At 32.0% G+C, this 24,053-nt stretch overlaps 1 protein-coding gene across 1 annotated transcript in view; it reads right to left on the bottom strand.

Annotated features, from left to right (window-relative positions):
* The window catches only part of LOC130442168 (phospholipid phosphatase homolog 1.2 homolog), a 65,074-nt gene extending 49,554 nt beyond the window's left edge, over nucleotides 1-15,520 (bottom strand). Inside the window, exon 1 of the mRNA XM_056776261.1 lies at nucleotides 15,106-15,520. Within this exon, the coding sequence (XP_056632239.1) occupies nucleotides 15,106-15,159 (54 nt within the window). The 5' untranslated portion in view covers nucleotides 15,160-15,520. The remainder of the gene's footprint in view (nucleotides 1-15,105) is intronic.
* Nucleotides 15,521-24,053: the final 8,533 nt, after the last annotated feature.

Consider the following 24,053-nt stretch of genomic DNA (forward strand, 5'->3'; position numbering starts at 1 on the left):
AGTGATTCGGCCAGTATTTTGGTATTCAATACACCACGGAAGATTAATATAAGGGATGATAGTTTGCATCCTGTTGACTATTCCACTGAATCAATTTTTTTCTATCATTAAGTAAAATAATCTAATGACATGAGCATAAAGGTACATCCACACTGGAGCAACATGTGGCAACTTGTAGCAATTTTAAGTTGCTAAATGTTTAAATTCATTAAACATTGACATAAAACAAACTCCTAGTTCTCACTAGTGCAACAATGTGGACAGGATTTAATTAAAGATAACGTTTCATTAGAACTTCGAACCGATGGGTGCTTCTAAAATTTTTTCCGCATCAGTAGTTCAGATATGGAATTTTTGCTGCAAAAAATTGCACCAGTGATTAGAAAAGCAGATACAAACTGTAGAAAGGCTATACTCAATTTGCTACAGATCTCAACTCGCAACAATCCGTCCACATCGAAGCAATGTTGACAAATGTTTCACTTTGTTTAATATTATTCTTTGATCTTTATAAAATAGATTTATGCAACATTCTACAACTTATGTTGAATCGCAACACCAACTTTATGCAACGCAACACAACATATTCCAACAAATATAAACATTTTATGTTTCTAACAAGTTTTTGTTATATTATGTTGGAAAATGTTACTCCAGTGTGAACGCGCCTTAACATAACGGCGAGGGAGTATCGCACCCTTATAAAAAATAAGAAAAAGTTGAAATTTCCACAAACCGTAGTTTCAAAGTCGTTGAGAAAGTTTAGTATTTCAATAAAAAACATCAAAAATGGTTTCCTGATCTTGCTTTTTACATTAAGAGAATCTATTAGAGCTCTAAGAGATATAAAACGCATTCTGATGTCATTTAGAGAAGCAATTAACTTATAATGAATTAAAACATGAAGACTTTGAAAATATTCATAATCTAACTTCCAGCAAATATACCGATATTATAATATTATACAAATAATTTGAAATAATGTTCATTATTACGTGAGCTTGAAGGTTTGGCTAGTTTTATGTCTTTTTCGGTACTATAAGTTTAGCAGACTTGGAAATCAGCCTTAAATCTTAAGTCACTAGTTTTAGATAGTAATAGTGATAAATATTTAAATAATCGGACAATGGTTGCAAGTAGAAATGTCTTTTTATGTGAAACCACATTTATGAATGTGATGAAAACAAAACATCGATTGCAATTAATTATATTTGAGATTTGCCCTTCAAATTTTCAAATTATCACATTAAACCTATATTTTGAAGACTAAGTCGCCGGTGAGAAATAAAATCATGCCTTACTAGTCCGAACTTAACAAAACTTGAAAAAATTTCAAAATATACACTTGTGTGTTTAGAACCTTAAACAAATTCTAATATAAAAAAATTCCTCATAATTCCATTTAAAATACCTATTTCCATAAACAATATTCAACTATTGATTTATTGTTATTTGTTTACATAATAATTTGAACAATTTCAGTAAGGTCAGGTCAGGTTTTTGAAGATCGTAAATGTTTACAAAAACAGTTATGCAGATACAACGGCGATAGTTATAATAACACATATTGATCAATATAAAAAATGAAAAAAAAACACTTTTGTGTTCATATCTTGAAAAAAACAATTTCCGATCTCGAATCAAGGAATTTATTATTATTTGCCCGACAACAACAAAGTTAAACTTAAATCAAGAAACATAACCAATTACCACAACTTTGCTAAGGACTACCTAGTTATTCGCATTAAACCGAAGTAAAAAATATTTCGACATAAACTTCCAAATTTCTAGTCAATCGAGGCACGCAGAGATAATTTTCAAAAAATTTATCCAACGAAACATTCCAAGAAGACACTAAATAAATCAACACAAAACACGTTCAAAAGTTATACAAGAAATCAAAGTAAACGGATTCAATTCAAAATTGAATTTTTCATATTGATGATGTTTCTAAATAAGACAAGATTGATGATTACCTTTACCTTATTAAAATCATTAAGCAATTCAAAGAATGAAGCAGCTGGGATGAGCTTTTAGAACCTATCTCAGAGTTTGCCAAGTTTTATGTCTTTCGTCACGTCACTTTTTAAGAATTATTTAATGTTAAATATTTTTTTGCTACTCATGAATGGTGAATCCTTCAATCTCTAGTCTGTTCATGTGAAACATTATAACAGATTTCGTTTAAAAGCAGACAGAATCCAAAATAAATCTTTAAGAAAAAATGTACATATATTTAATATAATATTTTTCAACTTTTTACTTCTTAAACCTTTTGGTTTTCGAGATGATTGGTCTTGATTTTATATCTGTTTTCTATGGAACTCAGCTTAAAATAACATGTAAAAATTGACGTTTCGACCTACTTTGGTCTTTATCAAAATATGATATTAAAAATTTGCGTAATTATATCAATCAATAGATCCTACATCGAGAACATCAAAATAAGAATAAAATCAAAATAGAAATTGGTTTTAATTTTAATTTTTCCTTAGTTTTTATATCTCGAAAATATGTAGTACCGATCAATCAAATGATTAGTAAAATTCATAAAATGGAACTATAAATTTTACTTAAATTATTTAGGTCTTTTTTATCTTCGATAGCTTTATATATGAACCATTTCTAAAAATTCTCTTTTTCGTGTATTAGAATGTTTGAATGTATGTTTTTTTTTTAATATTTCTTGGTTAGTTAATGCAGTTTTATTTTTTGTTATCGCATGAGCGTTTGATCTAGTTTCTAGATATTGAGATGTCTGCCCCATGTAGACAAGGTCACAATTAGTACAAGGCACTTGATATACAATATTACTTTGTTTTTAGGTGTTTCAGATTTTAGTTTGGTGAAATATTTGGATAATGGACGAGGATGATCCCAGAATTACCTGGCACAATCTATACAACATGCTTATCGTTATGTGAAACAATACAACAATACAATAGTCCAACAAATATAAAAATATCATTGACACAGTATAAACGAGGCTGTAAGACCTGCGAAGACCAGCATCGCGTCAATTAAATGAGGTGGCGACTTGAAGAAAATCCACAAAGCGGAACTGGAGGATTGTCAACAGAATGTACGCGAGTTAGCAGACGTACGCAAGCAAAGCTGTACGCAAAATAGGCACCGCGTTTGCTCACCATGGAACGAAAACAGCATCGTGAATAATAAAATAATAATTTTACAGAAATAAAGTCTAATTTTTACACCCATAGAAAATAAAACAATGAGCTGATAAGGAAGAACCGGCAAGGCGAAAAATGTTTTATCTGCAAGTAAGGTCATGGCGTTGTTTTTTTGGAATGTACGTGGGTTTGTTTTCATCGACTATCTTGAAAAAGGGAAAGCTATCAACGGCGAGTATTATGCGAACTCATTGCAACGTTTGAGCGAAGAAATCAGTTAAGAAGAAAGTGTAGTTTCATTAAGACAATGCACCATCTCCACCATCCGTTATTGCAATGGCATAAATTAATGAATTAAAGTTTGAATTGCTACTTCATGTACCCTATTCACCAGATTTAGTCTCATCGGGTATTTTCTGTTTCCAGACAAAAAATGGCTCGGCGGTCAAAGATTTTTCAATAATGAAGAGATGATGTCGCAGTTAATGTCTATTTTGTGGAGCTTGACAATTATTATTATAAAAAGCTAACGATGAGAAATAAATATATAGATTTCCAAAATTTTTGTGTTTTCTTTGTTGAGCCAAGTATTTCTGGGATCATCCTCGTAAATTTCAGTTCTACAGCTTTGATGAATTCATTTTTAGGCATGGTTGTGTATTCTTTAATTCTTTCAAAATTGTAGTAAGAATATTTGTAGATAAAGAAACTACATCTAACGAAATGAATACATATTTTTATAATTTATATATTTTTCCTTTAAAATCCCATGTGTTTTGATTTAGTATTCGTTATGGTAGAAAAACATTTTTACTGCCTGAAAAAAAAGCATTTATTAAAAGGTGGTGTCAATACCAGCCTCTTTTCACAAACCCCTCATCATTTGTACCTTTGTAATCAACGTATCGTTCACATAGACAACCTTTATTTTCAATTCAACTGAAACAAGAATTCCTTCCAGGGACGATTACATCTAGAACTGGTTTTTCTGCAAGTTTCGTATTGGCAGTTTGTTGAGAATATTGATTTAACCTTATAGTGAAAGTAAAATCTGATTCAAAATTAAACCATTACATGAATGACTTTTGGTATGATTTGAAATCCTCATTATTCACTTATTTGAGTACTACAAGAGTCCAAACAACTAAACTAAGTATAAGATGGTTCAGATTATGTACAATTTTTACCAGAGCTCATAGTCCTTCCTAATATTACCGCTCAATATACATTTTTTTAAACTTGAATAAGAGAAGATATAACTGTTTGAAGAAATGAATTGCGAATCTTATTTTTTCTTTTACAATTTTTTTATAACTGTGGAACTGTAGAAGGTTAACTACGTAGTTTTTCTATTCAACTAATTCAACTAATCTAATCTTCATATAAATGTTTATTATTACATTATTTTTATGTTATTTACTCACTCTCAATTTCTTTGTATCAAGTCCCGGAACACCCTGTATGTTATAACATTAAAAATCAGTTATTTTTATGAATTACTCTCACTGTAAATTTTTGGTGATGATTTGAAAATATAAAATCTTACCAAGCAATCTTTGTGGAACGTAGATTTATTAGGAAATCGGAGATAATACGTTTTTTCATATAATTTGGTTAATTTCCAATTTAGTGGTGATCTTTTCGAGGTTTCTAATACATAACATCCTTGTTTTTATATTCTGAAGTTGTTAATGATTTATTTTATAGCCACTTTGCAATAAATGCAAATGCCCTGTTCTAAATGAATTTCCAATTCGTCTGCCAAATAATTTCCTTTTTTTTTTAAATACATTTCATTCTTCACCACGCTAATTACAATGGTATTATACATTCAGGCGCCTGTTAAATATAGAAGAAGATAAAAAATGCCCTACGATATACGGTAAGAACATAAAAGCAAAAGTGACTAGTTTGGAACTAAAAATATCAAACGAAACAAAACCATATGTTTCACTTCCTACAACCGCTGATTTGTTTAGAAAAAAATCTTAAAATTGGATAGTTTTGAAAATTGATCAATAAAACAGGATTGTATTCTATTATATTCTACCAATTTCCCTTATAAGTTTAAGCATGATACATTTTTTTTAAATTAATATTTTTTTCCCAAAACAAAACCCGTTACTATTCAAATTATATTAGAAAAGAACTAATCAGTCATTTAACACTCCATAAAGAAGATATCCGGTATATTGAAAACCTATATGTGCGATAACATATAGATCAAAAGAGGGATGCGACAAGAAAAATAAATGCGCCACCATAACATTTAACGCAATGCCCTTAGAAAGGGTGCATAAAAATCAGGGAATCTGGCTCCTTAAAGACTGGGCATCAGACAAAGAATAAAATGTCGCATTGAACAAGCCCGACCGGCATTCTTGAGGTTTCGAAGAGTGCTTACTTGCCCTGATTTTCATCTTAACCTACAATTGAGGTTTGTGAAGTGCTACGTTTGGTCGGTGCTTCTCTACGGGATGGAAGGCAGGACATTGAAGACAACTGCGATTAACAAATTGAAGGTTTACGAAGGTGCCTTGGACGGCTAGATTGAAAAATGAAGAAATTCTGAGACGCATCGGCAAACAACGTGAATTATTTCAATTAATTAGGAAGAGAAGAGCGGCGGATCTAGGGCACATTATACGAAACAACAAATATCAATTTTTGCACCTATTGATCGAAGGTAAAAAGAAAAAAGAACTAAATCATCTTTCCAGTTCTTTGAGAAAGTGAAAGGTCAACGGAGTCTATAGATCAAATGGGGTATGCGACAAGAAATGCGCCACCATAACATTTAACGCAATGCCTTTAGAGATGGTGCATAAAAATCAGAGAATCTGGCTCCTTGAAGACTGGGCATCAGACAAAGAATAAAATGTCGCATTGAACAAGCCCGACCGGCATTCTTGAGGTTTCGAAGAGTGCTTACTTGCCCCGATTTTCATCTTAACCTACGATTGAGGTTTGTGAAGTGCAACGTTTGGTCGGTGCTTCTCTACGGGATGGAAGGCAGGACATTGAAGACAACTGCAATTAACAAATCGAAGGTTTACGAAGGTGCCTTGGACGGCTAGATTGAAAAACGAAGAAATTCTGAGACGCATCGGCAAACAACGTGAATTATTTCAATTAATTAAGAAGAGAAATGCGGCGGATCTAGGGCACATTATACGAAACAACAAATATCAATTTTTGCACCTATTGATCGAAGGTAAAAAGAAAAAAGAACTAAATCATCTTTCCAGTTCTTTGAGAAAGTGAAAGGTCAACGGAGTCTATAGATCAAAAGGGGTATGCGACAAGAAATGCGCCACCATAACATTTAACGCAATGCCTTTAGAGATGGTGCATAAAAATCAGGGAATCTGGCTCCTTAAAGACTGGGCATCAGACAAAGAATAAAATGTCGCATTGAACAAGCCCGATCGGCATTCTTGAGGTTTCGAAGAGTGCTTACTTGCCCCGATTTTCATCTTAACCTACGATTGAGGTTTGTGAAGTGCAACGTTTGGTCGGTGCTTCTCTACGGGATGGAAGGCAGGACATTGAAGACAACTGCAATTAACAAATCGAAGGTTTACGAAGGTGCCTTGGACGGCTAGATTGAAAAACGAAGAAATTCTGAGACGCATCGGCAAACAACGTTTTTGCACCTATTGATCGAAGGTAAAATTAAAAAAGAACTAAACCATCTTTCCAGTTCTTTGAGAAAGTGAAAGTTCAGCATGAGTGACAGATTATTTGAAAGGCGACGTCATACCGTTGGAAAATTTTATGATAATAGAATTTCTATTCATTATTTTCATAGATTCTTTTACTGAAACAAATCAAAAACAAATAACAGAACACTCACTAAAATAAAATAATTACATTGTCTTATTTAAGGTAATTTTAGTTTCATCATTGTTCGATACGCACTAATTGTAGTAACCATTTCCGTTTTCTATTGGAATGCGGCGATAAGAATGTACCTAAATGTGAAAACTTAAAAGTTGTGGGAAAATTGCCAGGTGCGCTAACAATGATTTATCTTGTGAATAAAAACTTTGACCGGTCGTTTATAGCAGCAATTACTTATAATAACATGATTCAAGTTTAGAGACCGTGAAGTAATTTACATTCAGAACTATGGGAGAATAAGGAGAAAATATTTTTATATCTAACAAAGGTTTAAAATATGGATGATTGAAAAAATGTATCTGTTAACTCTGTTAGGATTATCTAGATACTTATAAACTCATAACTATTTCTCATAGTTAGCTATTAGATTTTTGTTGAAGTTATTAACTTGATAAATATTTAAAACAGTTTATTTAGCGTGGATGCAATTTGTTCCAAATGTAAAATCTGAAGAAATATCAAAACTGACTGAAGGAGAATTCTCTAAATTTGGGAAGCCTCTAGTAAAATAGAAGAACTTTGTACCTTTTCAATTATTTATCAATAGAATGTACTACTTGGAATCGTTATTTTACTATGAAATGTGAGGATAAATTTGTTATTGGAATTATTATATAGTGGAGTGGAAAGTTCTATCGAATTTTCTAGTGCTATATGTCTCTAAATTAGATTCAGCAATTACATGGAGCTCGAATTTTCGTTTATTTATTTGGAGTCTATGGACTTAGGGTTTTATAAGTTTCTTTCCATCAAATTATTAATCACACCCAGAAAGTCGATTAACTTCTAAGTAGGTATTCAATTACATGCGAACAGAAGGTTTATTTCATTGGGTTCTGTGAAGTGGGTTTGAGGTGTTTCTTTCCAACATATTACTAATCACACCCAGAAATTTCAATGATTAAGTATCGAGTTTCATGCGAATAAAACACCTAATATTTATCGCTAAGGGTTAAATATTGGCACACATGTTGTCTACAAAAATTAGCGTAATCTGCCTTTTAGAAAATCCTACACTGCTCAAAGAACCGATATTTTGGCCTTTGAAACAGGACGGATCTCTATTATGCGATATTCAAAGTTATAATTAATAATGTATCCAAACAGGAAGTTCGTAATCTTGAACATACCAAGCAACACACAGTTTACTCTTTTACCATCGAATTGTTTGATAAATATCATGTAACTGCTGTGTGAAATATATAGGTTCATTCTAACCCATCAAAAAACCGTCCTCGAACGGTGACGATTCTGCGCAATAGAAAGGAATAGATAGATTAATTGTTCCAACCGAGTTACCGTTATATGACTTTGTTTTGTGTTCCAACCAATACTTAAGTATTGTTTGTGAACCGTTTCCGGGAAGGTCTTTTCGATACTTGGTTGATAGTGCGTAGCCGGAGATTGCGCAGAATACAATAGGTTTTCAAGGGTGGTTTGGAGTACTTATTAGCTTTATTGTTGTAGCATATTACCAGTGGTATGAAAAATCTTAGATAAACACATATACAATCAAACAAGTGAGTTCGTCTACTCGTCTATCATCATGCCAGATAATCAATCAAACTATAGGATATTTTCCGGTCAACTAATTTGGTTAAATTGGTAAATGGCATAAGATCTAGGAAAAATGTAGAAGAGGCTACCTGTTTGTTGCTTCTTGATTTTAACAAAGTATTCGATACTATTGGCTTTTTCAAACCAGCTATCCACTTTTTCAGATCATATCTACATAACATATATCGTTGCGATTTTATTAAAAATCTAAAACTAAAAACGGAAGTGACCCCAGGCTCCAATATATCACGATTAACAATTATACGTTTCCTTTTAAAAATCCGATATTCCAATTATTCTGGATCGAATTAGTGATGACCTAAATAACATAAAATTATTTTCAAAAAACCAGATTTTAAAACTTAAAGCGTCCAAGTCTTGTGCACTGTTTTTTGTGCACAACTACCTTATGTAACTACTAATTTAAGCATAACTATTAATAACGAAGTACTATCTTTGTAACAGTCTTCTATTTGATTAGGGAAATATAGTTTATGCTATACTCCATCCATTTTTCGTTTCATTTACCTTAACTAGCTCTAAAACTCAACAGTGACTTACTACGACCTCAAATTCGATCAGTGCCCTTCAATGGTATGTACATGTAAAAAAAATTATCCTCTGCTCATTGTTCGAATCGCATCCTTGCTATTGTTTGCCATTTTGGGGGTCTTGTCGTTTGCACCTCTTCGATCTATTATCCGATTACAAAAAAGCACTATTCGTTATATTTTTGGTTTGAGTAGTAAAAAGCATTGCCATTTCTATTTTAAAAAAACACAAAATTTCAAATCTCCACGCTTTTTTCAATTTAGAATCAGTTTGTTTCGTTCGAAAACACTTTTACAACTCAACTGAGATACCCTTTTATACCTAGCCTACTAGAAGAAAGAATTTGGACATTTACTCAACTATACCCACTTCTGATCTGGTTATCATTTCCATCATCTTCAGTGCCAAACAATTATTCAATCAGCTAAATTCAGAATTTAAAATAAAAATACATTTAATAAGTTCCGAAGATTGACAAAGGCATTTCTGCTTGAAAGACCTTATTATTCTCTGACAGAATTCTACAATCTACCATAGACTCAGTAGAATAACATAATTCAATTTAGTGTGAGGTAAGGAATTTTTATATTATCTGATATAAAATTGTGACCATAAAATTGTAAAATTTTCTAATAAAAATAAAGCTTATCTCTCTCTCGAAATCACAGAACACCTCACTTAAATAGGGAACGAAATATGTTCAGTTTTATTTATAAAATAATAAAAAGTGTTCAAACTACTTATTTGTTCAATATATTCTATATGCTCGACCATCCTCACAATACAAGAAATATTAGAATACTTCAACATCGCAAGGCTAGCTATACCTCGGATCAAATGTCGAAAACTATAAAATCTTCTCATTCAAATCTTTTTGGTTGTGGATAGAAAAGTATTTTCTAAGTAGGCAAATGAAGTAATAACACTAAAACAGATAAAAAGTTATCTTACAAGAAAGTTGAGTTTGCTGCTTTTGCTGGCTTCACAGTTTTGGTTCCATTCTAGTATCTAATATCTTCCTCGCTCGGTGCTCTGGTATATTTACTGTATATATAAAACAAAAGTCATTTTTGGGCTTTGTACCATAAGAATAGATCCTGTTCTTTATTGAATCGTTCTTTTTAATCGCTGTTAAGACCATTTGCCATCCGGCGGGTGTAATTTGGGCGCTAACCATCCTTCTTTACCTGTCTGACCAAGAAGGGTAGATAATCCGACAGGTATTTTCGGCGCTAAGAAGTGCAGGTAGGTCAAATCATAAAATAACCCAATAGAGGGAAAGTTGATGGATTTTTAAGTAGGTTAGGTTAGGTTATGTAAATCTCTTATTTTATATGTACTTAATTTTATATGTACTTAAGTACTAAATAAAAATATAAAAAAGTATAAAATTTACTTTATTCTGTAGAGTGTTACAAAAATGTTGTAAGGAAACTTTATTAAGGGCAGATTTTTCATTTAAATAAAGTGCAAAGTAGCCCTCTTTAACGGTAAATTTTTTCAGACCTTGATAATAGGTCATTTCTCTTATAGGAAAATCTAAAAATACAAAAATATATCTTATTATAAATGTCGGTGATTTAATAAATAACTGTATTTCATAAATCATGTACCTCAGTCGGTTAGCACCCAAAATACACATAGGATTAAAATGACCCTTCGGTCTTGGCGCCTAGTTTACATGTTGTAAAAAGTACATTAATCCTTTAGCGCCCAAATTACATCCGCTCTTGCCATCTTTTTGATTTTTGTAGTTCTTATTTAAATAATAATAAATTTTCGTAACATATATTTTATTTTCAAGCAAATTTTCTATCATATATAGTAATGTGATGTTTTTTTATGATTCTTTCTTTCTTTCTTTTTATCTTTATTGTCTCTGATTTTTACCGAGGTATAAAATGCGTAAAAATACGTATAAATTCGAAATCATTCGCGAGCTCATAATATTTCAACCAACATAGTATATATAACTTAAAATTATGGTTATCACAACTAACCAATAATCTTTATGCCATTTGGGTAGGAAAGTATTCTGTATATTCTTATTTTGTCAAGTGACATAACGGAATTTATACTTTTATAGGATCGTTAAATTAAATTAAATAAATTTTCTATAACGTGACTGTATCTGTCAACCGAGATAATACCGAGAACCATCATCTGTGATGTATGAATCATATTTTTCAATATGAACCTTATTATATAAAAGGCGAATTGGAAAAGTGAGATACAAACGCATTAAAAGAATTTTATATATTCTCGTTAGCAGGCAGTAACAACAAAAGTTCCGGATTTTATTCATAAAGTACGAAGAGTAATAAATGACCGCATTTAGAAATAGTTGTCCCACAAAGAATCATTTATTCTAGATTATATTCATTGACTATCTTTCTATTTATCGAAAAATGAGTTCGGTGCCAATAGATTTTAATATGGTTTGTTGGATATTTCCGGCTGTTTTTGAACCCGTAGAGCAAGATAATCTTAAAGTAGACGTTAAAACGAACAAAATAAAAAAAATCATGTTGAGTAATGATGTAGAAATTTCCTCCCTCAACCGAAACTTGCCTGACTCTCCGTGCCAAAAAAATTGGTTTGCGTAATTTTTTTCTGAAAGAGAATAAAATTTTCTATCGAATACACTTTAGGCAAACCATTTCATACCATGAGAGAGAAACATTTATAGATTGTTTAAAAAATTTTTCCAGCTTTACAAATACACGCAAACTTCGCGTTTTCAGTTCTCCTATAGTTTTCTGGCTCCTGGACTATTAACAACGATTTGTCAAATACAAATAAGAGTGTGATTGGTGAAAATTGTTGTCAGACTGTGTTTTCAGATTTCGACATATAAATTGCTTTCCAATTGTACAATTTGAGCACCTAATCGAGCAAAATGGGTGCACAAAACTTCAAACGCATATTCCAAATTGCCGTTTTTGAGATCTGTTTATTTTTCTAGTTGCTCTTCAAGCTCCAGTTAAATCTTCATGAGCTTCAAAATTTTGCTTTAAATACAAATGCTAGAATTGAGGTTATGGGTTCAATTAACCGAGTATTTTGTGTCGTAGACACGGCAACAAATAATTTGTATTGAAATGACCTTGATACTCGACACAAAGCTCAACGAATCCATGCAAACCCCGCGTTTTCAATTCGTATAGTTTTCAACTATAAAAAAAAATTACATGCACGGTATGAGCTCCTGGACTATTAACAATGATTTATCAAATACAAGGAGACCGTTTTGTAATTATGAATAAAAGATTAAAATTTTTGAAACATGCGTGTGATTGTTTTCAGATTTCTACCTTTTTTTTCTTCTTTTTTTAGTCATCAACCACGCAGGGTTATTAGCGAGTAATTGAGGTTTGATACATTCGATCGTTAAATCTAGATTTTAATACTTAGTTTGCAGTCTCTCAGGTAGTTCAAAGTTTCTTTGGGTCTTCTTGAAATAGCTTCTCCAGTGAATATGGTAGTTGATTGATTTTTCGTTATATTCGTAATATTTTAAACAGTTTCGACTTATATTGAAATACTAGATAACCTTACAAATTTAACTTGAAGTATAGAGCAATCTGGAATGTCTCACTAATCGAAAAATGAAGAGACAAGATTTTAATCAGTTTGTATGGTTACCAAAATACATAGTGACGAGCGTAATGATTGCAGTTATGGACTTTCTTAAATGGAATTCCCCGTGTATTGAACAGTTTATGGATTCTTTAAACCTCTTTATTTATTTTGTTTAAGCTAGCCTATACGTAAATTCTGCGGTTAAACAGAAATATAAAAACCTAAAGTATTGCATATTCAAATTTTGTGCTTACGCAAATTATCATTACTACATATATTGTGGCAACCCTTCAATACGTGTTAAATGATTTGTTTTTATTTGCAGTTCGTTACATTTGAGATATTGGGTCTTAACACGTTGAGTCCATAGGCCGTGACTGAATTTTCCTCATATCCTATGGACCCCAGGACGTATTTTATTTCATAACTTCTCCACAGCTCAAAGAACCGTATTTGAATGTGTTTTAAATTAGTTGTTTCGACCTGGGTCCTCAAAATATTGCCCTACACTTGGTTAACCTGATTTTTTTTCATGATCTTCAACTCCATTGTAAAATAAAAAACCTTACTTTCCATATTTTGTCTATCACACATATTTCTATTTTCTTGGATATGGAGTGTAAGAAAATGAACATTTTTTGAGTCCAGGCAAGATTTTATCTATTTTGGTTAGTTAGAACGCTTAATGGAAACAATAATTTTGGATTCATCGCAGTTTTCCATTGTTTTTAATAATTAAAACGTAGCCTCAAACTTCGAGTGGAAAATCATCATCCATTTGATTTAGAGGTAAAAATGGAAATCACCATATCTCCAACGATTTATAAAGACGCAAGAATAAGGTGTTATCACCCTCTGATGCCAATTTTTTCTTGACGATAAAAAATATGGGATAGATACAAATAAATTGCTTTCCAATTGTACAATTTGATCACATAATCGAGCACAATGGGTGCACAAAACTTCAAACGCATGTTCCAAATTGCCATTTTTGATATCTGTGCGTTTTCTCGTTGCCCTTCAAGCACCAGTTAAATCTTCATGAGCTTCAAAATTTTGCTTTAAATACAAATGGTATAATTGAGATTATGTGTTCAATTAACCGAGTATTTTGTGTCGTGGCCACGGCAACAAATAATTTATATTAAAATTTGATACTTGACACACAGCTCAAAAGAAGTTTGTTTCAATTGATTCTTGTGTGCTAAGCTAATGAGCGTCGTGCACATGGGTTTCGTGCACAAATTGGAAAGTAATTATAATCAGGTGGGAATGGAATCTACCAAAGGAAGAAATTCTAAGAAATAGTATGCAAAATGGAATTTATCGAACAATTCAAGCTGTAACAAAAAAATTTTGTTCTGTTGAAAATAGTCACTTTAAAATCTAGCTCCTTTTCCAACATAATTTGACAGTGTCTCAATTTTGTTACTGATAGAAAAATAAAATTTTTCCTTTGTCACATAATAAAATAAATAAAACTGCCACAATCCACTGAAGCAAAATTGAATTTTTTTAATTGCTGATTCTGAAACTTGACGCTTGATAGAAATATTGAATATTTCTATCAAGCGTCAATTCAACATTGATTTTTGAAATCGATGAAATCAATATTTCATAACAGAATGATTTAAAACCGCCGCAAATCTTAACTAATAATTTCCCAGACGACGAATACATAAGTATTCGAAAGCTAAGAATATATTAGAGTTAGTACACTTTGATGTTTAATTTTGCCACATTTCCACTACGAAAACGCTCCTAATTTAGCTGACAAAGACTTTCAGACGTTTGGCTTCCAACGTTGGCATCCGGCATCCAGTTGATTCCAAAAGAATTTTCATCTATTGTATGCTGTGCATCACTTTGTTGCCATGATTTTATTGTATTAGTAAGGTTCCGGCCTTCGTCCAATGTTTAGCCAACGTTGGAAGGTGGCTGTTGGCGCAAACGGCGTGTAGTCAAAATTCACAAAATCATTTGCAAGCCCAGTTGTCAAGTGATAGGATCTGATCACTTAGAAAATCTTAGAGTGTTTGAGCGGGGAATTGGAAAGAAAAAACGCTCACTACGAGCTTGATTTGTAATTCTCAAATAATCCATTATACTATAACCTAAACCCCTAAACTTCCTGTTGTAGTAGTAGTAATTTTTTTTGTTTATTAATGTTTTCTTTTAAAGGGTAACTTAACATTTGACTATCTTCAATTTCCATACATAGCTTTTATAATTTAACAGTTTCATTCCTTTTTTTTTAAGATAAGTTGTGAGCAATTGTAAGGAAAAAATATTTAGTTGATCTTACATAAACAAATATCGACGATATATTTACAATAAAACTATCATATACTACTGAATAATTAAATAAATAATTACTTACAAAACACATATCTGTCCGGTTGGGATAAAAGCCTGTATGGTAAACATTATTCATTTTCTACTATTTGATAACTATTCTCCAAGCACTATAAACATGAGAAAAAACTACAAAACTAACGTTAAATGCGGTAGCACTCGATCGCACCGGTCATTTAAAACAAAACGAGAATTGTATTTACTTTCCGCAAGCGAATCGAGTCACTAAATCGAAGGTAGCTACGCGAATGATTCATAATTTCCTTTAAAACTCGACAATCCGTGGAATCCAGTCAGGTATGCCGAAGAAGGAGGAGGAATCTAGCAGGACACGAATAATTTCAAAGAGTTTTTCGACGTTAGACGGTGAGGTTATGACGTTCGGGGACGACTTGAAGGCTTTAACGCCACCTCACAACTAGAATGTCTGGTTTGAACTCATTTACTCATTATTTTAAATTAGTATTTAAGTAGGCTGTGGGTCTTAGGTGGCTTCTTCGACGAGATGGGATCGTTATATTCTACATACGGGTAACACGGTGAATGTTTAAAGTATTTAAACTATAAAAAGTTTACTGATTTCAAGAGTATCATGACTAATATGTCCGATATGTTTACAATAATATTGACTAATATAAACAAAATGCTCCATCATATTTTATCATTTCTATTACAATAGTTTTAATTATATTGTGATGAAAATTGATTTTCATCATATATTCGTAAAAAAACAATTACAATATTTATTTTTACTTACACAGTCATATTTGTTTTATCTACAATAATAATCGATGTAAAATAGCAGCAGTTATGAACAAATTATTAGTTGTAACATTTTAGATGATTGGTGTTTTTTTTTGCTATTATGAAAAACCCATACAATGTGTTCGGAAAGTTTATATTTTCACAAATTTTATACAAGTTTTATGACTAAACAAAGGGTGTGTTTCTGTTATTAGTATTATACAAAGTAAAATCAAAGTTCTTCCTGTAGGTACTTATTGAGGGACGGAGGAAAGTTTTATTGTCAAAAAAATGTTACTATTTGTAGACAAAAACTTGTAAAAACTAAAATAGCAAACATAAAAATAACTTAGACCTTTTGATATATTAATGCATCTAAATGTTCTTAATTTTAGGTCTCTTCTGTTTTGAAATTAGTTTTTTTTGGTAATTTTTAAAAGACAGATAAATTTTGACTTTTCTTTAAGTCTTTACTAGTGTCGCTCGCATCAAATCCATTAAATAAGTATCAGAAATCATTATAATAGAAAAGAACGAACTCTGTAGCTATATTAGAACCTGAGATATAGATCTTTGAATATAGAAAAATTGCCAAAAACCTACAAAAATCCATAACTCCATATTGAATGTCCGCGCCTAGCTCCTCTCCAACTCAACCAATTTAAGTGTTCAAAAACTTAAAAGAAAGAAGGTGTTTCAGCGAGTGTTCTTAAACTAAAACGAACTCTGTAGCTATATTAGAACCTGAGATATAGATCTTTGAATGTAGAAAAATTGCCAAAAACCTACAAAAATCCATAACTCCTCTCCAACTCAACCGATTTAAGTGTTCAGAAACTCAAAAGAAAGAAGGTGTTAAAGCGAGTGTTTTTAAACTAAAACGAACTCTGTAGCTATATTAGAACCTGAGATATAGATCTTTGAATGTAGAAAAATTGCCAAAAACCTACAAAAATCCATAACTCCTCTCCAACTCAACCGATTTAAGTGTTCAGAAACTCAAAAGAAAGAAGGTGTTAAAGCGAGTGTTTTTAAACTAAAACGAACTCTGTAGCTATATTAGAACCTGAGATATAGATCTTTGAATGTAGAAAAATTGCTAAAAACCTACAAAAATCCATAACTCCACATTGAATGTCCACGCCTAGCTCCTCTCCAACTCAACCGATTTGAGTGTTCAGAAACTCAAAAGAAAGAAGGTGTTAGAGCGAGTGTTTTTAAACTAAAACGAACTCTGTAGCTATATTAGAACCTGAGATATAGATCATTGAATGTAGAAAAATTGCCAAAAACCTACAAAAATCCATAACTCCTCTCCAACTCAACCGATTTAAGTGTTCAGAAACTCAAAAGAAAGAAGGTGTTAGAGCGAGTGTTTTTAAACTAAAACGAACTCTGTAGCTATATTAGAACCTGAGATATAGATCTTTTAAAGTAGAAAAATTGCCAAAAACCTACAAATATCCATAATTCCACATTGAATGTCCGCATCTAGCTCCTCTCCAATTCAACCGATTCAAGTGTTCAAAAACTCAAAAGAAAGAAGATGTTTCAGCGAGTGTTTTTAAACCAAAACGAAACCTATCTTGAATAGAACCTGAGATATTGAGGATAGAACGTGTGTATGTGAAAAACTGCCATAAGTAATGTACAGGGGGAAATCGCTTTTGAGTATAACTTGAGAATAGTGAAAATTAGATGAAATTCGATGGTTGATGACTGATCTGTGCATCAATACCTTTCATTGAAAATAAAATTAAGCAAATCGGTTGGGTAGAACGCCTGAACGGACTCGGAATGGAAATCATCAATTTTTTTAATATATAAGATCAAAATATGATATTGACACTGACAATTTGCTTATTTATATTGATCTATAGATCACCTTCATCACGAAAAAGGGAATTTTTAGAAATAGTTCACATTCATAGAGACGAAAAAGCTATAAATGATAAAAAAGATCTAAATAATTTAAGTAAAATTTATAACTCTATTTTGTAAATTCTAATAAATTTAATTGATTACTGCTATATATTTGAGATGTGGAAACGAAGGAAAAATTAATTTTTCTCATTAGAAGAATTAAGAAAGAAAGTTGATTTTATCCTTATTTTGATTTTATGATGAAGGTGATCTATAAATCAATATAAATAAGCAAATTGTCGTCATTATCATATTTTGATAAAGACTCAAAGAAAAGTCGAAACGTCAAAATTTATCTTTCTTTTGAAAACTATTAAAAAAAAATAATTTCAAAACAGAAGAGACCTAAAATCAAGAACATTTAGATGCATTAAAATAATTCAATTTCAATATACAGAAGAAAACCACAATAAATAACAAAAATTATAGGTAACAGTAATAAGTTAATAGCAAATTTAAACCAGTATGCAACATGCCCAGATTTAAATATTATTAGAATCGAAGTCGTATAGAAAGTAGAAGACACTTTCCAGTGAATATGCCCTCAAATTATTGTGAAATGCGAGAAAACATAATATCGATTTGATTTCAATTGGTAAGTGATTGAGCATTTTTTTAAATTGTCAAATATTGAGCCCTTAACTAATTCTGAACGTGAAGTAGGTAGATAAAGGTCGTCCTTCGCGTTTATGAATGTAACGACCATTCTGAAATTGGAGAAGCGTAATTAAGAATTGAGCAAACGGATTCAAAAATTAATAAGGAAGGAAGAGTCAGAATTTTCAATATTTTAAGGAAGTCCCTGCAGTGAGCTCTGCTCTTTACAGTTCTCTTTTGTAATTTGAAGATTCGCTCAAATTGAGTTGCACCCCACGGTAAGGGCATATCGGAGATGTGACTCAATAAGGGCATAATAATCTATTAAGGAGGTGGATAAGGATAAAAACATAAACAACTCTAATGCAATTAAAAAATTGCCACTCTCATAATACAAGAAAGAAGGAAGAGCTAGTTAACAAATCTGTAAGAGCAAAAAAAGCCCAAGACTCGCCTTTATACAGAAGTATTGAAATCTAAAACAGAATACCGCAGACAATAACAGAGCAAGATGTTTTGAAAAGAATGTGCTGTGACCTAAAAAGTTATCTCCTGAAAATAGACTGAAATATTTATTCACTAAATTACAGGAAATTTGTTAATTTGATTTTTATTTCTGTTATAAATAAAATATTTTAGTTGTTAAATTTTAGACCCTGGTGCCAGTAGCACTGTACTGTTTAGGGGTCAGGAATAAAGATTTTGTAAAAAAAAGTTCGGTTCTTTGAAAACTGATCTCAGCGCTAAACAGGAGGAACGTAATTTTTTATATACGGTGGCAATATTTAACTCCTATTTCAAGGAATTGTCCACAACAAGCTCTAAGAATTTTACAGATTCAACAACGCCAATAGTAGTAATATTCGTTAAAAAAGGAAGCAGTGTATTTTTATATGATAAAACTTTAGTTTTAGAATCCTTTAGACAGAGAAGATTAGAATCGCACCATGATTTAAGCGTGATTAGGTCTCTAGATATGGTCCTATGAAGTGCCATGAGATCTGGGTTGCTTCAAGAGAAACTAGTGTCGTCTGCAACTAGACATATTTTACCACTGATGTCTAGATAGGGGATGTCGTTTATAACCAAAAATAAAAACAAATAGAGCCTAGTACTGACTCCTGGGGCACTCTAAATTCTATTGGCTAGCCTAGATTTTAGAACAAGTCTGAATTTGCGAGGACGAAAATCACAGCACGTTGTTGCGACTTACAGGACTAAACTACAATCATAAACACCAAAGAAATAATTCATAGTTGAATAATTACAAACAAATCAGCTGGTACTTGCAAGTTTTAAGTTGTCTCAATAACCAACAAAATATAAATATACGCTCGTTTTAAACAGATAATGGACACTATTATTTCAAGTTTGTAAGACACCGTTTCGATCTTCGCTTGACAACATAAAAGAGAAATCAGTTAAAGCGTGTTATTTTGAAATTTAATGAATGGATTATGTATGGGGTGAGTAAAGACTTTTGATAGTGTATAACCATAGACATGGTGAAGAATCAACAAGAGCTACCAATAGTATTTAGCCTCATTTGTTTTATGTAGGTCCTCTTATGGGCCTGATCCCAAATGGGTAGTAACTACGCTCGTTTACCCATATTGATGTTATTAGTGTTATTAGGCTTATGACACTACTCAGTGTTCTTCAAATTATCTTTCTATAATCATCAAATTGTTGTTTGTTTCATATTAAGGCCTCCAATAGCTTTGAAAAACAAAAGAAAGCCAATATTGTAAACAAGATTCGTTAATATCTATAAAAAATATTGGAAAGTTACCTGCACAAGTTTTGCAACAGCCCTGAATGATGTTAAGTACCTAAAACTATACTAAACTAGTCATATACGAGGATGTATTGATATCTAGGAGGCCCGAGCCTAGACCAGTTCCATGCATAAACAAAATATTGCTTTACCATAGTAACTAACAATAACTTATTAGAAGTGTCAGTGTAAAGTTTGACCAGAGTTACGCAATAAATTAAAAGAAAAAAGATGTCCACCGAAATTGTGACTGAAAGCTTCAAAAGAGGTAAATTTTCCATTGAAGATGATGACCGATCGGGAAAGCCAATTTCTGTGTCAGTTCCCGAAAATATCGATGCAGTTCATGACATGATTTTATCAGACCGTTGAATTGGGCTAAGACGGATATTTCCTAAGCACTGGATATTTCATACGAACGCGCTCATCATATAGTTCACGGCAATTTGGACATGAGAAAAATTGCTGCAAAATGGATCCCCAAATGTTTGAATGTTGACCAAAAGCGTGCAAGGGTAGAAGCATCGCGTTCGATCTGTGCTCGATTTGAAAACGATGTAGACTTCTTAAACCGAATTGTTACTATTGATGAGACTTGGATACATTTCTACGATCCAGAAATAAAGCAACAATCGATGGAATGGCGACACTCTGGTTCTCCAAGAACTGAGAAGTTTGGTGTCCAAAAATCTGCTGGAAAAGTTCTTGCTTCAGTTTTTCGGGATTGCCATGGAGTAATCATGATTGATTTTTTGGATAAGGATAGAACAATAACTGGAGATTACTATTGATATTACTGACCACTCTACGGGAAAAAATTAAAGAGGAAAGACGCGGAAAGTTATCCAAAGGTGTTTTGTTTCTGCAGAACAACGCCCCCACACAAAAATCTCATGTTTCCATGCAAAAAATTCGTGATTTAGAGTTTGAATTATTAGAGCACGCCCCTTATTCACCAGATTTAGCTCCGTCAAATTTCATCTCTTTCTTCAACTGAAAAAATGTTTAAAAGGTCGTTAATTTTCTTCGGTAACGATGAGGTAATAAAAGCTGTGTAGGTCTGGTTTGCAGAGCAAGAAAAAACATTTCATTTGAAAGGTCTAGAGACGTTGCAGGCTAAAAACTTTTCAATATATGCTCGTATATAAAGTGTTCGGTTGAGTGACACACACTATACGGATCGAAAGTGACCAGCTGCGAAATGTGTAAATCTCAAATGTTATTATTAATTAGATATCTTGTTTTCTATCACAAAACACAATGTTTCCTTTCTAAAGGACACTAAATTTTTCCGTCGTGTTAGTATTTGACCGTAAAAAATTTGAAAACAAGATTTTGCTACTATAATCTGTATCATTATTTTCAAGGAAAACCTTTGGGTATATAAAGAAAAAGTGATTTTCCAGCAAACAGTTGAAACTTTATATGCTACTAACACTTGGTGTTTGCGGCTTGAGATTAAGTTGATTATTCATATTTATTTGTATAATATGGGAATTAACAAGTTAAAAGTTCGTAAGTGCTAAATAACTCCACGAATTTCGAAAATTGTGTAAGCAAACTGGTTTGCCGTTCTCCTTCTCGAAACTAAATTACGTTTCAAACCCTGACTAACATAAAATAGTTTCGTAACTACCATTTACACAGGGTGAGTCATAAACCCTACAAGTACGTCGAAAATTTGATAAATTACTTAATCAAAAGTGAGTAGTCTTACAAAAAACTCATTTGTACCCAAATCATATTCAGCGACTACATCCTGAAGATGAAATCTGGTTGGAAATTTAAAGATGGATTAACAATCATAGACCAACCCTGTACAGGACACTATTTACAGATAAAACTCAATCTACAAGAGACGAGATAAATAATTCCCATAATTCATAATTCTTGGCAGAAGAAAATGCTATATAAGGTTTTCGGTTAACGTGTGGATTGGTGTCATAAATAACCTAACCAATTAGTAAGACCTTACTTTTTTATGGTCCTTTAAGGGACGGGTCTATTTGGATTTAACAAAATATTTGAACACTTTTTTGCAAACGCTAACGTTGTTATCCGAGGGATGAAATTTTTACTGGCAGTGAGATAACATTTAAATAATGTTTATGGCAACAGGTAGATAGTGAAAGCCTTTGTATTTCGAAAGCAAAAGCTTCGACCTATTGTTTCAATATATTTGTGGATATCATAAATCACAACACTATACAATGTCAGTCAAAAGTATAATTTGTATACCTTTGTATCTAAAAAAGCTTATATTTGAAATTGAAGAAACTACAAGTAGCAATGGATATAAAATCGCCGGCATAAATGCTCTACCCTCATCACGTGCATCTCTCATTGAATATATTTCAACATCTAATCCTATTCATTTATCACCATTATTGCTCTGTCAAAGGAGAAGCCACCAGTCGCATTTCATAAACGTACCCATATACGACTCAAAACTACCCGTCGTTAATTTGAATCTTTTATATCTACAAACGTGGATTACTTAAAAAAGTATCCAACTTAAGAACAGTAATTTTACAATCAACAAATTAACAATATGCATAACATAAAAAACCAGAAGACAAACCTTTTATATATTTTGCAATCTGAATAATTGGATGTAAAATCTACATTGTAGATTGTTTCGAAAAGAACGAATATTTTCTGTTCCCTACATTTGTTTGTATGAACTAGTGTAGAGAAAATTAGAAATATCAAATTAACAATAGACTCATAAATAAACAAACAAATTGATAAATGATAAACAAGACAATGTAGTGTTGGTATAGAAAACGTCCATTTCCACTGAGAACACACCTACCATTAGAATATAACATCACAATTTTATCTTGTATCTATATAACGTTCACCTTATAAATAATAAAAGAGGAAGGATCACCAAGGGTGCAAAAAACTTATTGTGAACTCTGTGATACTTCGGCAAGCACAGAAAGATCACCGGAATTACACACTGCTTTCGTAGATTACAAGAAAGCGTTTGATAGTGTACCTCATTCCTGGCTTGTGGAGATACTGCAGATTTAAAAAGTGCATCCAACTATTATAAGCTTCTTTTTAATAACGTTGAAGGAATGGCGAACAACCCTACATCTGCAAATCGGTCATAACTACTTCAGTACTGACGAAATGCCCATTCGTAGATATTGTATAGGTGATGGGAAACAGACCAACGTACAAATAACTAGGATTTTAACGGACTAAGTAACTGGACCACAAGCAGGCAAAACTAGAATCCAAGATCAATATTCCAAACATAAATAAAATAAATCAAAACATAATTGAGTCTTTCCCTTTAATAAAATTACCTCAAAGAACGTCTCTCTCTCTCTCTCATCGATTAGCTTTAAAAAACAATTTTTCTGTTACATCCACAACAAATAAGCAAAAATATATTAAGCCACCATAAAAATCACAAGTTTGGGTTATCCGTAGTTGAATAGAATATCGTTACTGTGAATAAATATTAGTCTCCATCTCTAATCCATTGTTGGCTGCATGTGGTTGATTTCAAGTGTTACTGAAGTGCATTAATTCAGTTGTAGATGCAGGGATCAAGATGAAGTTTTGCGTCATATTCATACAGGCAGATGGTACTTGAAGGGTTCGGGTATAGTGCTTTGATGGCTACATCTGTGTCGTTTTCTGTTAATTAAAATGATTAAGTAATTTTTTTTATAAGAAGAACGATAAATCTGATATGCTAACAACACACGCCACTTGTCATAATAGAAATAATTTCAATAGTAATAACAGAAATAGTAGTATCTTATTTTTTTATTGGATGTCATAGGGAGAATAAAAATGAAAAATTACAAAGTTTTTAAGCTGTTAATAATATTTATGCCAGATGTTTTGCTATGAGAGACTCACAAAATAATACTATTAACGACTTTTGTTTATATTCATTGATTACAAAT

The sequence above is a fragment of the Diorhabda sublineata genome, chromosome 3, assembly GCF_026230105.1.
Source record: "Diorhabda sublineata isolate icDioSubl1.1 chromosome 3, icDioSubl1.1, whole genome shotgun sequence".
Classification (NCBI taxonomy): domain Eukaryota; kingdom Metazoa; phylum Arthropoda; class Insecta; order Coleoptera; family Chrysomelidae; genus Diorhabda; species Diorhabda sublineata.